This window comes from Montipora capricornis, chromosome 1, assembly GCF_036669925.1.
Source record: "Montipora capricornis isolate CH-2021 chromosome 1, ASM3666992v2, whole genome shotgun sequence".
In the NCBI taxonomy this organism is placed as follows: Eukaryota; Metazoa; Cnidaria; class Anthozoa; order Scleractinia; family Acroporidae; genus Montipora; species Montipora capricornis.
The window spans coordinates 53,336,330-53,351,329 of NC_090883.1; the positions used below are offsets into that span (position 1 = coordinate 53,336,330).

Below are 15,000 nucleotides of genomic sequence, written 5' to 3' on the forward strand. Positions count from 1 at the left end.
GGCGTCACTTTCGAAGAAAATCCTATTAATTGGGACACACAGTTTGAATACTTGTTGAGTAAAGCCAGTTACTGTAGTAGGTTATATATTCTTAGGGTGTGTAGATATTGCAAGTATTCTATCAGTAGTTTAGATTTACTTTTTCAAAGCTTAATCTTATCTATTTTTATTTATGGTATTGAAGTTTGGGGTAATGCTTTTTATAGTGAGTATTTAAGTAGGATCGATAAAATTTTTGCTAAGGCTTTCAAGGCAGGATATTGCACTAAGCAATTCTATTTCACTGATAAATTAAAAAGAAGAGATTCGAGTTTAAATTGTGCCGCACAGAATAACTACCACAGAAAGTGCCTTCGGGAACTTTTACCACCTAAACGGACTAGACAACTGCGTAAAAGGGATCATGATTACATCTTACCTAGAATAAAGACCGAGCGTTTTAAATCAGTGTTTTTTGATAGGTGTCTTTTCGATATTGTAGTTTAATTAGTTATACTATTAATTGAGCACGTTGGTTGCTCTTTGTTGTTGAAAAAAGGTTATTATAATTATAATAATAATAATAATAATTATTATTATTATTATTATTATCATTATTATTAATTGATTGATTGATTGATTGATTGATTGATTGATTGATTGATTGATTGATCAAAATAACGGGAGGCTTAAGGCGACTGAATGTAATCATCTGTTTTCAGTTAAAAGCATTTTTCATAGCATTTGATCTTTTAAGTAAGCAGAATAATTGATTGACTGATTTATTGATTGATTCATTGATTAAAATTATCCTGCTCGCTGAAAGTTGTAATTCCTGATGTCAAATGCTATGCACAATTCTTTGCAAAGTTATTTAATTAATTAGTTTTCTGTCATTCAGGCCGGATAGAACATTGCAAGACATTGTGTACAAGATTGTACCTGATATATATCAAGGTGAGAAAACCGTCATATCGGAAATTTCAGAACGATGTTGGCAATTGTGGTTAACAAGGGAGGAAATCTTCAGATCCTTCAACCAAATTAATAGCCTGTGTTTACTTTGATTTTGTGGTTTCTGTGCTTTTTTAAATTAGTTAAATTAAGCAAAATTCCTGCTGGTCACGTGAGTAAAACGTCTTTTTTTTTTTTTTAAATCCAAGTCTAGCTAGACAATTTTTGTTCGCGAATCGTAGACATAGATTTGAAGCCCAAAGAAAAATATAAGAATTGATTTTTTTGGTCACAGGGGCACTTTAAGAAAAGTAAATTTCACGTCAAAATGTGGCTTAAAATGTTTAAAACTAGCGAAAACCTAGACAGGGAACGTGAATTTCAAACCTCAAACGCGAAGGCAAGATCGGAGTCACGTGACTTTTAGGCGTTTGCTGCTTGCGGTAAACGAGGAAAAACGTCGATCTTAAGGTCATAGCGTTTTCGGCAAACGGCAAATTGAAATTTTGGTTCGTTTCTTTCCGTTAGCTAACGTTTTCCGTTTGATCGTCATTCCATCCAACTTATAAGGGGCCCGATAGCTGAATAAAATAATGATTTGTTATTTTTCATTTGTCAGAAGAGGCAAATCGCCGCCGAGAATTTGATGAGAATCAAAAGAAAGAGTATGAACAAGGTTTGCAGATTTCTAAATTGTTCATTGTTGGAAATTCCGTCCCTTATTCAAATTTCGCTGTAAAGTTGAGATGTACTTCAGAATTGGATACAAGATTATTTCATCCTTGCGTCTTTTGTTTTGAAATATTCCAATCTCCCTCTAGTTTAATTCTTTTTCCATCGTTTTACATGAAATAAAGTCGAGCAGCAGGGCAAAACAAATGACGTCACAAAATCCAAAATAGTGGTGGTTTCAGTGGAATTTGAGCATAACTATGTTCGCATCGTTTTGAGCGTTACCCCTGTATGTCTCGGGGTAAAATTGGCGCCACAAGGTGATGTCCTCTTGTTCTTTTTTCCAATTTCAACATAACTGGTGGCATGTCTACGAAAACAGGCACGTCACAAAGTCAAGCAGATATAAACAACTGCGTTTATCTTGTCTTAAAAATCCTAAAAATAGCGCTTCCTTTTTAAGCTAAAAGTACTATTCCTGTAGCTAGGAGTGGGGGTACATTAGTCTCTCTCGCAGCCGTTTTTATTGTCACGCAACCTTTCGACCGTTGCAAGACGACACCAAGACAGCAAGGAAGACCAGGGTACGCTTTGAACTTTATGGCTTTGAGGATAACACCTTCTGAAATTAGGGGGCTATAAGTTGATATTTTATCATTCTTTTGCCTCGGAAGTCCATAGCCCAGAAGTGTCGATCATCGATGTAATGCGGCTCATCATTTTTTTTTCTACTTTTAGAACGGCTACTGCTATTTTGCATTTAGCACGGGCAATCCCTCGCGTGGCTACCCACCAGACTCATTCTGATTGGGCATTATATGGAGGGACGCGTATTCCAAATTTGGATAATACTGTAATTTGATAGGCCAAGGCCAAATAAGAGGGATCGACACTTGTGTATTTTTGACTTCTGCCACTTCTATTCATTTAGAGGCTGAGGAGGACAAGAAGATTACTACAACCCATAAGGAGGAGAAGGTTAAAGAATCTCTGCCATTTGATGATCCAGTGTGTATTACTCTCGATTATTTTAGGTACGGGGATACCAGCACCAAAGAAATTAAAGCTGTTTTTGTCTTGTTTTGTTCAAAATCAACGTGGACAAATTCCAGTGAGAGAATAAATATATTTCTTTCGGCTTAATTGCAGGAAATCAAGAAATTGTATGGAAAGGGAGGTAATTTTGAAATTTGTCTGGTCTGTTATAGCTTTAAAATGTTTATCAAATTAGCCATTATCATGACCATCGGTCCCACAGGCAAACCGGTCCCGGCCTTAGGCACCTACCAGACTTTGTTTGCTTGTTTGTTTGTTTGTTTGTTTGTTTGTTTGTTTGTTTGTTTAATTCGGTCTGCCTGAGAATGGTAGACATAATGCGGGAAATGTGGGTGCATGAAAATTTTGCTTGATTCTTCTCTAGATTTTTCCGACTCGCTACCTCCGTTGCTCGTCGTCGGTGACCGTAGAGGTGCTGAAGAAATTCTTGATCATGAAGTTTGCCATCCCGGAGACGCACGTTGTAAGAAGCAGTGTATCTTATTTGATGATTATGTTGCGCGCTAGCGAGTGGCCCTCGCTCTCCCGTGTCGTTTTGCTCGAGATTCGCGCGTCATTGGTGCGTGGCATCTCAAGGGATTGCTCAGTTTTTCTCATCACCAGTGAGTGAGGTGAAAAGACAGTCAGTCCCTGTGTACGTTGTCGCGATTGCGCAGGAAACTTTTAAAGCACTTTTTTTTTATTGTGGAGCATTTTACATTTCGAGCGCTCTTGAGATCTTTCTCACTGTTTGAGCCAAATTTGAGTCCTTTTCGCAATTGGAGAAGCATTTGATTTCTTTCGTCGTATTTTTTGCTTGTTACGAGAAACCGGGATTCTTTTTTGATCCTGAAATTGAATAATTGAACATACGAATACTTACGTGGTTGAAATGAGCCTGAGTAAGAGTTACGTTTGATGCAAAGCAATTCGAAACCATGTCAGTCTTCAAAATGTATATAGCTTATTCAAGTACTTTTCCGTTCGACAAAACATTGTGTTTTTACTCAGTTTATGATCTTTTCTAAAGAAAGGAAGGCCAATTCTTTGGTAAAAAAAAACATACTTATGACAATCTGCAAGGGAGAGTTTTAAAATTCTCAGCAACTGTTGAGGATTATTTCTAAATTTCGTGCACTTTTATATTGATTCGAGTGATATTTGATCACTTTTCTGCGCTTTTTGTCAGCGCGCAATTGGGAAAGGCCTTGTCCCTTGGGTTTGTCTGTGGATCCTCCCACGGGTTCAATCCCGTTCTGACCACTTGGTTTATTTGCCTTCTGTTGTCCCGAATTAGCTTCAGCACAATTTGTACATAGCCAATAGGTCACTTTCAAAAATACCATAATACTCTTTGTTTACCTTCCAAAATTTTGCGTAAGCCTTGCTTTTATTTTCTCTTGGGGTCATTGTCCCAAGTCCCAACAGAAACTGAAAACAATGCTCATGCCAAATTTCGGAGGGCACACAGAGAGTATTACTATGGTATTTATGAATTGGTCTGCTTACTTCCAGTTAGGTTAACACACACGGCCCCACAATCTGCTACAATTTGGACCAAATTGTTGAGACATTCCTAATTTTCTTGTCCATAACTAAAAAAGGTTTTGTTGCGTGAAGTCGATATTACGCCTCCACCTTCCTTTGCCCCCCCCCCCCCCCCCCCATGATGGATGAGTTGTTTGCCCATCTTGCTAAACAATATTGTCAGGGTGGGGTGGAGGACGGGGGAATTTTTCTCCTGCTTTTGAAATTATGATCCAGAATGTTAAAAATCGGGGAAAGTCTCAACTCTTTTTGTCCACTTTTGTAACTTTAATTCTAACACGCATAAAAAGAGTTTTACTTCAACGGGAGGACATGTGTCGGAACAGTGAATTACGTTACGCAAAATTCTTGAGATGGGATTTGAATTTTTGCGGCGCGCTGCTCGTGAAGAACAAAATTCTTCAAGCCAAGTTCGAAAATTAGTTGAAATTTGTCGATCAGGTACGGAACGATTGCCATGCTTAAAAAGAAAAGAAAAGCTCATTTATCTGTTGTCACCAAAATATCAATCCATATTGCTCCTTTCCTTTTCTGTCATCCCACAGACCGAAATAATCCGCTTTGATGAAATACTCGATGGTCACCTAAGTGTGAAGGAAGTGTGCAGAATATACGGTCTTTATTCTAAGGTAAATGACGCGTGCATGGTATTTCCCACCTAATGCGTAAAAAAGTAGAACCACGGTTACTGTCAAAATTTGTGGAAAATCATCTTATTTCTTTCCTGTTGGTTCCAACAATCGAGCGAGTTGTCCAAAAGGTAAAAACGAGTTAGAATAAGAATCAGTTTAAACAGACGTAACTGATTATAGTGTAATGTGAAGTGCTACATTACACTCTAATCAGTTGAGTTTGCATCTCCCATACTTTTCTTGGTGCAATCGGCGAAATTTGCTGAGCGGAACTGATTAACACCGGCTTTGGTCGGTTAAAATGTGACCGCATCAAAACCTAGTTATTGTTCATTTTTGGTGTGAGGCGTGTTGGCCTCATGGCCTCATGGTCAGTGTGCTCGACTCCGGATCGTGTGGTCCGTGTTCGGGTCCTGGCCGGGGACATTGTGTTGTGTTCTTGGGCAAGACACTTAAAGGGCCACCGACAACCAGTGTCCTTTGCGCGCCTTAGTTGTTGTTATTATCCGGGCAATCGAATCGACCGGCTCGCTTCAGAAACATCCCGTGAAGAAGAACTTCTGCGAATTCGCTGTTCGATTTGTTTTTTAATCCAAACGCCTTCCTCCTTTCGTTCCATAATCTTAAGGTTGAAGTAGTGAGCCAAATAACATGGCGCTTTTCCTTCCTCGGCGGACGACCTTTCTTCACAGTTTTCATTTCGCTTTTAACACGAACACAACACCCAAATAACGCCAAAAATACAATATTTAAACATTAAGGAAAATATTAACAAAGTTTGAAGCTACTGGGCATCCAAAACACGACGATGTGAGGCGATGGAATTTGACTTTTCAAGAAATACTAGTTTCTGTATTACAGAAAATGGCGCCGATAGCTTGCACGCCCGCAAAGACTTGTGGTTGTCGGTGGCCCTTTAACGTTCTCTGACGGTGCCTCGCTCCACCCAGGGGCCGGTTTCTCGAAGCCTGGTTAGCACTAACCGTTGGTTAAGAGGTATCAAAACCTATGGGTTTCCATGGCATTTAACGCTGGTTAGCGCTAACCATGCTTTGAGCAACCCGGGCCAGTTGTCTAAACGGGGAGTAGAAATACTCCTAGTCGCTTCATGCTACAGAAACCAGAGATAAGCGCCGGCCTGATGGGCCTTCTAGGCTCGTAGCAGACTTTACCTTTTACCTTTACCATTGTCAATTTTAACTTAAAATGAAGAATTCCTTTTTGTGGTTTATTTTTTACAGCCATTCGTGGATCTTCAATACGTATTTCTCGAGAAAAACGAAACGCCTCCAGTGGAACAACCGAAGATTGTGGAAATGAAACGAAAGCGGATCAAAAGGCGGAAAGGAAACAATAACTTGTTGAAAAAATGCCTCTCCTCTAATGCACCTCGTCGACGGAGAAAGAAAGGTGTCAAGAAATCTTGTTTTCCGTCCGTCGAAAACGATGGTAACACTGAAACAGCACTCTGTAATGTGCGGCCGTTAGAGAGCGAACGGAAAGAAAATTTAGAACCCAGTGATATGGACGGTTGCGCGAACACAAAGAGGGAGGATCTGGTACCTACTCAAGTGGCCAGTGTCCCTGAACATATTGAAAGTGTTGACAAAGAAAGAAACTCTTTAAGTAATCCAAATATGGGAAAAGAAACAAGCGGGAATTTGAACGAAAATGGTACACTCGCCATCGATAACGGTATTGTTAAACGTCTTGTTGATCCTTACTTAACCGAATCGGACTTGAACAATATTGACATTTCGCCGATGGGAGTGTCAGCGGTTAATGGCTCAATACATGCGTCTTCGACCAACTCAGAGAATGCATTAGGTGGTTTTAATCATGCTAATAACATAAGTATGAATCACGTCTCTTGTGAAGTGGAACCTTCAGCATCGTTTCAAGGACTGTTCTCATAGAAACTTCTTAGGTGAGAAAACCTGTTGCGAAGCAGAAGGTGTTAATATGAAAGGTGGTACTTTCGTCAAAACCAAAAGAGAAAATTCCCGATGCAACTATAATAAACAAGAAAAAAAATGGTGAGGAACTTGAAGTCGAAGTCTTTTCCATTTACCAGGAGCAGATGACTCGATGACTCGTGCCTCTAGTTTCTCACATCACGTTTTTTTTAAGATTATTTCCCTCGTAAATTCAAAATGAATTTATGCACTTGACGTGATCATTTGCGTCGCACATTAATAGGCCTAATGGAAGCCGATCTAAGGCCCGTTTTAAACGTTGCATTTTACATGTGCCGAATCTAAGGCAAATGACGAAAACAATACATTTTTCTCATTTGCATTAGATTCGGCACATGTAAAATGCGACGTTTAGAACGGGCCTACGTGTGCAGTCATATCGTAAAAAGGTTGCTGTTGTTCATCGTGGTGAAGTACAATAATAATAAAGTATTCTCTTTTGTCTCACGATGTGGTCATTTGTGATGTAGATCGCGATGTTTCGACTGCATACCTTCATCAGGCGATGAGGTCGACTGGTTACGCGTCACCTTTTAAGCAGGATGCTTCGCTTTGGAACGAAGTAAAGTTTATTGATCGTGATCCTCATTGGTACACACGCAGGGTCAAAGAGGCGATTCACATAAAACTTCACCCTAACAACACCAACAGGGATAATGGAATAGAGGAGAGGAAAGCTACAATAACGCTTAAACGGACAGAAGAAAATGAGAAATTAGATAGACTCCCTCCTCATCCCAAACTTTTCATTCGAAATGTCCACGACTGTAGCTTGATTGATCCAGTTCTATTTTAGGTGCATTTAGAATTTTTCCTCTGCCCACCCGCCTCAAAAATTTGAATGGCCCGATCTGTCCTTATGATTATTTACTACGTAAGCAATTCATTCGAATAACCTCACAGCTACCAGAAGGAATGGCTAGGTGCAATCTTTGTTTACATTTTTTGCCTCATCAGCACAAGGCTAAAGTTTTCTAATCAATCAACCGAGAATAGAGCGGTTTTCAATTGAGTGTCGAAAGTAATTAGCGAATTGCTTTGGTTTTGCATTACTTCACTCAGTGATTAATTCAGTGATTGGGTCAAAGTGTTCGCGCCACTTTTTCAACCAATCAGAAGGGAAACCAAAACCAATCCCGCGCTTTGTGTCGGCTACGTGTAATTACTTCGAGTTTTGATTGGTTTACTGGACTGTGTCGGTCCTTTTTGATTGGCCAAAGTTTTCCAACACGGCACGACCTCTGATCTTTTTGTCATGACCAGTGGTTTTGTTTCCTTCAAAGCCTATTCATCATCATCATCATCCGATAAAATATGTGGGGGGGGGGGGGATTTATTCACATATAGTCGTATAACGGGGCACTTAAATAACCCAATATAGCCAACTCGGCGCTACGCGCCTCCGGCGTTGGCTATTTACCATCTCATGTCGTAGTACGCAGCTCATTAAGTGACATTAAATTGCTCTTTTAATGTCAAATCTCCTCCGAAGTTTTGCCTGCGTTTTGACTTTTTTCCCGCCTTTTTTTTTTTCTGCGTCCTCACTTTTTCCCCGACCCTATTCCCGACTTTTTCTTGACTTTTTGCCCGACTTTTTTCTCGACTTTCTTCGGAAGGCCGCTGACCCCTACCTACGTGGGGGTCTTAAAAACAAAGACCCCTAAGGACCCTAAGATTCGAAAACGAAGAAAGTAACACAAAGCCCTCAATTTGGTTAACTCTAGGCCTAACTAGGCCTAAAGTTGGGTTTTAGGCCTAGGGTCTAACCAAATTGAGGGTTTTGGGTTACTTTCTTTGTTTTTCAGTCTTAGGCCTAGGGTCTTCGGGGTCTTACGGATCTTTGTTTTCAAGACACCCAGGTAGGTAGGGATCAGCGGCCTTCCGAAAAAAAGTCGAGAAAAGAGTCCGCGGAAAAAATCAGGAAAAAAGTCGGGAAAAAAGTGAAGACGTAGAAAAAAAATGTCGGGAAAAAACTCAGAACGTAGGCAAAGCTTCGGAGGAGATTTGAAATTAATAGAGTAATTCCATGGCCCTTAATGGGCTCTACATATCTTTTATATTAGCTTAGCACTCGTGTGAGGAATTCCATCCATCCCTGGCGATGGGGTGGGGTGCATATTCGACTTTCCGTTCACCAGTGCATTTAAACAACGCACAGTGAGGCTTGGCTCAAGGAACAAAAGTGCCCTCCCTTATCTGGAAATCAAAAGATTACCTACTCTCTATACAACAATGAAAACAGTATTGTTTTGCTTGTTTGTTAATGGCACAAGGCTCCTTACTGCTGATAAAAACTGGTGCGTGAATACCTAAAAACTGCCAACGGCGCTGCGTCTTCTATAGATAAGACATCTGTTTACAAACATTGCTTTTGTTATTCAAATTTGCCAACCACAGGAAATAACGACCTTTTGTTTCAACAGCCAATGGGGTTCTGGTTGGCACATTAATGACAATGAGTGGCGTCAACGATATCTTCCCTATAGCTTTAGCGCTTGAGGCAGACTTAGGGTCACATGTTAGAAAACGTGTCACCCCTCGTTAAAGTGGTACTACGACCGAAAAAACAATTCTTTTTTTTCTTTGGATTTCAAAACTATGTTAACTAAACACTAACTGACCCAAGTTTTTAGTTCTGAATTTAAAAAGACACCTGTTTATTTTAACTGGAATTTTCTCATTTATTGGTCCGCCATTACTCACTTTAAAATCTTGAGAGAGCTGGGTCCAGGAGAAAATGACGTCAAAGACTCACTAGCTTAAGAATGCAATGCGTGTGTACGCGGCTGAATTAATATGCAACACGGGAGTTTCGGGCTTTCAGACTTTTAAACCCGGGTTTTGCATATATAATAAAATGCGTTTACACACTGAAATTTTGAGCTAGTGAGTAAATCACGTCATTTTCTCTAGATCCAACCCTCTGAGGTCCAATCGGTCAGTTTTTAACGTTAGTAATGGCGGACCGTGAAATCCAAAAATTACACTCAAAGTAAACAGCCTTTGGATAAAACTCAAAGCTCAAACTTTTGCCAGTAAGGTGTTAAGCGAACATGCTTTCAAAATCTGAAGAAAAAAAGGAAATGATTTTTTGATCATAGTACCACTTTAAATAAAAACTATTGCATATTTTACTGGAACGACCCTGCAAAAGCGAGCTCTTCCTTTTTATTCTCCTGTAGGAAAGACATAAGCACGCAATAGCGATATTTCTTGTTTACAAATATTGACGTCACTTTTCTTTAACATTCTCACTTGCCAACCAGGGAAACAAAAGAAGTGATTGTTTCAACAGCCAATTAGGTTCTGGTTGGCATATTAATAACAATGGGTGACGTCACGAGAAACATCGCTATACCACTTTGTGTAGAAAAGATACGGGTAATATGTTAATTCATGGACGTAGCCAGGATTTTTCAAAGGGGGGGTCACACTCTGTCAAACAGAGGGTACTCGCGTTTTCGCAACCTCAATATTGTAGGTTGTTTGAGTAAAAAACGGCTTACAAAGGGGGGGGTCACGGGCACCCCAGGCCCCCCCCCCCCCCCCTCCTGGCTACGCCCTTGGTTATACAACAAAAATTTGGTCTACACTTTTAGCGCGTATATCCATCGAGTTAATGAAGCTCTTGTGAGGTTCCAAAATGCCCAAGTGCCTAACGGTTGCGCCTCGATTGTACCCTTCCCTTGTACTCTCCAAATTACTGCTACTTTTGATAACCATACGCGTCTTGTCCGGCAGATAAAAGGCGAAATTTTGAGATACGTTTATTTTTGGTGGGGAGATTGATATTGTAGACGAAATATATGAGTTTCGGTGAACTTTAATTTTTATGAAAGTCACATCTTCCATAACAACAAACGTCATACCTCTTTATTAAAGAACATTTTGATTATTTACTTATTTATTTACTTATTCTAGTAATATCACATTTAATATACTATACCGGATATTCCAATTATTATTAACGTTATAATCCTACGTTTGCCTACCAGCTCAGCCTCGTTTTCTGGGCCGTCTTAACCAATCCCACTGGCCCCAATTGTTCCATAGTTAATCAAGGGACTGGTTATGAAACCTTGAAACCTTCCAAAGCAAGAACAATGTTGTCGCAATCGATGTTGAATTGACCGTGACAGTGAACAATCTTTTGTTTTCACTTCGCAAGGGTTCGCAAATTAGTTGCGCATGATTTAATGAAAAGGTTTGATTGGCTATCTTCTCGAAAAAGGGTGTGTTTTGTGCACCGTCAAGCCCAAAATGTAGACAAAAACGTGAAACAAAAAGTCTTGTCGAGCTTCATAACAATTTCTATGCATTAACTATGGTTGTTCGAAGGGTGGATAGCGCTATCCACTGGAGAACTCAATCGGTTTTGCTAGTGTTTATCCAATGGATAGTGATTTATCCGGTGGATAGCGTTATCCACCTTTTGAACAAACGAGGCCAGGAGCCCGTTTCTCGAAAGTCCCGAAACTTTACGGGCCGTTTTCGGATGTCACCATTCCCTTTGTATCTCAAGAACGGAAAGGATTTTTAAAGTCTTCAAACTTCACAGTCATTTTTCTTTTTCTTACCTTGAAAACACGTTAAAAGATCGGCCTTCCAAAAAAAGCGGTTGGCACTTTCACAAATGCGTTTTCGGGACTTTCGAGAAACGGTCCCCCCTGGTTAGGTTCTGGTTCTGCCACAGTCAGGTGGGACACTTCGTTAGACTGGCAGGACGAAGATGCCATATGAATATCGTAACAGCAGCTTATGTGCTTCTGTCACTAATCATTCTCAAACAAGTGCTTAGGCTTAGATAGTGCAGATTAGAACTTAACACCACAGATAAGAACGACTAGTTTCGTCTCCTTGTCTAGTATGCGGCCCGCCTGACTGTGGAGAATCTATTCTAGACAAACCCGCCCAGTCGGTACGAGGACGTATACGTAGCTACCCAGTAGCTGTAAAAATGCAAAGATAAAACCATGGTAGGTTTGCACTTGATGTTTTATATTCATTTCATACTAATTTGTTTTGATAAATTTATAAAAATATAGATGACTTCAACCCACAGCCGTGTGAGCTGAAAGACAAGTGTAATGTTCAGGTAACTTTTAATAGGTCACTTGCAACAAAAATTTTACTAATTCTCAACTTAGGCCTAGAGAAACGAAGTACGAAATACGAGCGAAAAAAGCGACAAAATCCGAGCAAAATCGAGAAAACATGATGAAGATGCGATGTTGTGTAATACCTTGTAGTCAGAAAGACGTAGGCTCATAACAAAAACATTTCTTGCCTTTTCCCGTACTTCTAACCGTCGGAATTGATCCAAACTTTCCACAAAAAAGTTTTTTTTTCTTTTTTGGCTTTATTCAAAGAGAAATTTCGGTTCCCGGCGAAAAAAAAATTAGTCTGGCAACGCTTAACGCAATCAGTTACCATATAAAGTCAAACTAAGGTATATGAGCTGATAACCGAGATTGAGTGAACCAATCAAAGCACGCGAAATGCATTATCCGAAGATGAGAATTTAATAATACTAATTATTAAATTCTCAACCTCGGATAATGCATTTCGCGTGCTCTGATTGGTTCACTCAATCTCGGTTATCAGCTCATATACCTTGGTTTGACCTTATATGGTAAATGATTGCGTTAAGCTTTGCTAAACTAAAAATGTTTTCGCCGGAATGCGAAATTACTCTTTGAATAAAGCTAAAAAGGAGAAAAAAACCTTTTTTGTGGAAAGTTTGGATCAATTCCGACGTTTAGAAGTACGCGAAAAGGCAAGAAATGTTTTTGTGATGAGCCTGCGTCTGTCTGACAACAAGGTATTACACAACATCGCATCAGTTCTCATCAAGTTTTTTTTCCATCTCGCTCGAATTTGCTCGCTTTTTCCGCTCATATTTCGTACTTCCAAATTTTTGGAGTTGAAGGAATTTAATAAAACAATTATTCCATTCGCGCTTGTTGGATATGAGACTGGTTATAGCCAACTCGGCGCTACGCGCCTCGTTGGCTATTTACCATCTCATATCCAACGCGCGCTTATGGAATAATTGTTAATTAACCAATGATTTGCACTAACCAAGCTTTGAGACACTCAGCCCTGTTCACTAAAAGTACATTTCACCTTTATCATTTCACTTTAACATTAAACTCAAACTGAGGGAATAAGGGCTATGCAAAGAACTTGATAAAATTTGCAGATTATCATTAAGACTTAGGGACTCAAACCAAGAGCCCTCATCTCATGCCATTTATTATTAATGGTAATTTATTTTCAGCAGATATTTTCCAAGCTTTTAAATTGGCATAATTAACTTGGGTACTCTTCCCAACAACTAATAAGAGCATTAATAATTCATGAGCATAACAGTCTATCACTTGCATGAGCTTTAAACCCAACAAAACACTCCTCATTAGAATTCTTTTAAAAAGAATACCAATGAGAATGTGGCCCACCTTGTTTTTCTTGTATGCTAATATCTTCCCCTCCTCACATTTTGAACCTTTGTTTGGACTCCCAAGGGACATGCTTTTTGCAAAATGTTTTTGAAGCCAATCAAAAAAAACAAAGCAGCATGTGTTTTGTTGAGTCTAAAAACATTTGGCTACACCTCATTTTTAACAACCGATAAGACACTCCTGCTCATTTTTTTAAACAGTACCGGTACATAAACCGTACAATAAATGGTGCACTGGCCTAAATACTGCTGATCAGTGCTTTTCTTACAAATGCCGTACCTTGTTAATTTATAAAGATCTTTTCTGTCACTTTCCTACCTAATTACAAGACTAATGCACTCATCTCATGAGGAAGATGAATGTTACGTCATAAATTTAACATAATAATTTAATAATAATAATTATGATAATTATAGATCTTAGGCTGCTGGGTGTGGCTTGCACTTGGAAACATTGGAAACTTTCCAGTAACATCTTACTAAACCGAGATAACACAGTCATAATAATAATAATAATAATAATAATAATAGGTGTGGTTACACGGGCACTTTTACCGCGGTAAATGACCCTTTTACCACAGGAAGCTGCATTTAGTGTGTGTGACCGACATTTTCCAGGGTAAATTTCCTGTGGTAAATTTCCATGGATACGTGGAAAAGATCATTGAGACCAAACACCCAAGACATTTAACGTGGTAAGTTGGAAGGGCGTTTTGATGCCCGAGGTACAAGCCCCAATCACAATGCTGATGAAGTTGTCATTAAATTTCCCACCATAATTTGCGTGAGATTTCTTTTTACCTCGGTAATCTTGTAACGTATGACCACTGGTTAACACAGTATACTAAAACCTAAGTGTGAGGCACTGCAGGATAATTTACCAAGGTATGTGCAATCGCACCTATTAATAATGACAATAAATATTTCTTCACTTACTATATGTACATTAATGATTATGACATATAAATGGTTAGATTTGCATTACATAATAATTATTACATACTTAGATAAAATATGAGCAGGAGATCTGTATGGGTGTAATTACAATGGCAAGCCAAAACGCCCATACAGATTGGACTGCTTTTTTAAAGGCAGTCCAATCTGTATGTAATTCTATACATGTAATTCTATTTTAAGATTACCTCCACATAAGTACTGGTACCATAGATATTTTATTTTAATAAAATATATATGGTGTTATGTGGAGGTAATCTTATAAATAATAATAAAGTTTTGCTCAATTCTCTGACAGAAAAATGAATTTTTTTAATTACAATCCACATGCAAGAATCCAATAATTATCATGTTTGGATATACTAAAATTAATATCAGCCTAATTGAGGCTGATGTAATCATTTTAAAGGATGAGTTTCAGTCCCGTATGTCACAATAAAAATCAATTCAATTTGGGACAAAACAAAAAAAAGTGAAATCAAAGAATGTTTCAGTGTCAGTACCACCATTGAAGGGAAATACTTCTTACTATCTGAGTTTGAGGTCGGCACTTTAAGTTACAGACCAATCTTTTTTCGGATGATTTATGGCCCAATTAGCGTGAAACATGCAGGCCATAAATCAAAGGCAAAAAACGAGGATCCGTAATTTACAGTTCAGACAGAGAAAATGAGGTTCGTTAGATATTACGTTATATCCCTGAGGTAATATTGGCACATGGAAAAGCAAATTACTTGCAGTCAAGCAGAACGTTCAACTGCCAACATATTGGCTTGTGCAAAAATCTGAA

At 39.0% G+C, this 15,000-nt stretch overlaps 2 protein-coding genes across 2 annotated transcripts in view; one reads left to right on the forward strand and one right to left on the reverse strand.

The window, feature by feature from the left end:
• LOC138050135 (uncharacterized) overlaps window positions 1–15,000 on the reverse strand; it is a 347,595-nt gene that overhangs the window by 208,352 nt on the left and 124,243 nt on the right. The gene's annotated exons all lie outside the window — the stretch shown is intronic.
• LOC138049717 (protein suppressor 2 of zeste-like) lies at window positions 173–7,244 on the forward strand. Its single transcript, XM_068896123.1, has 8 exons — window positions 173–183; window positions 881–936; window positions 1,553–1,609; window positions 2,537–2,639; window positions 2,755–2,782; window positions 3,026–3,124; window positions 4,734–4,817; window positions 6,062–7,244. Exons 1-8 carry the CDS (start codon window positions 173–175, stop codon window positions 6,734–6,736), a joined length of 1,113 nt encoding a protein of 370 aa, XP_068752224.1. The 3' UTR covers window positions 6,737–7,244.

What these genes read in the sequence shown, in the direction of transcription:
- LOC138049717 (XM_068896123.1), top strand. An exon ending in ATTACTCTCGATTATTTTAG is followed by an intron (nt 2,640 to 2,754) that starts GTACGGGGATAC and finishes GCTTAATTGCAG; the next exon opens with GAAATCAAGAAATTGTATGG. An exon ending in GAAATTGTATGGAAAGGGAG is followed by an intron (nt 2,783 to 3,025) that starts GTAATTTTGAAA and finishes ATTCTTCTCTAG; the next exon opens with ATTTTTCCGACTCGCTACCT.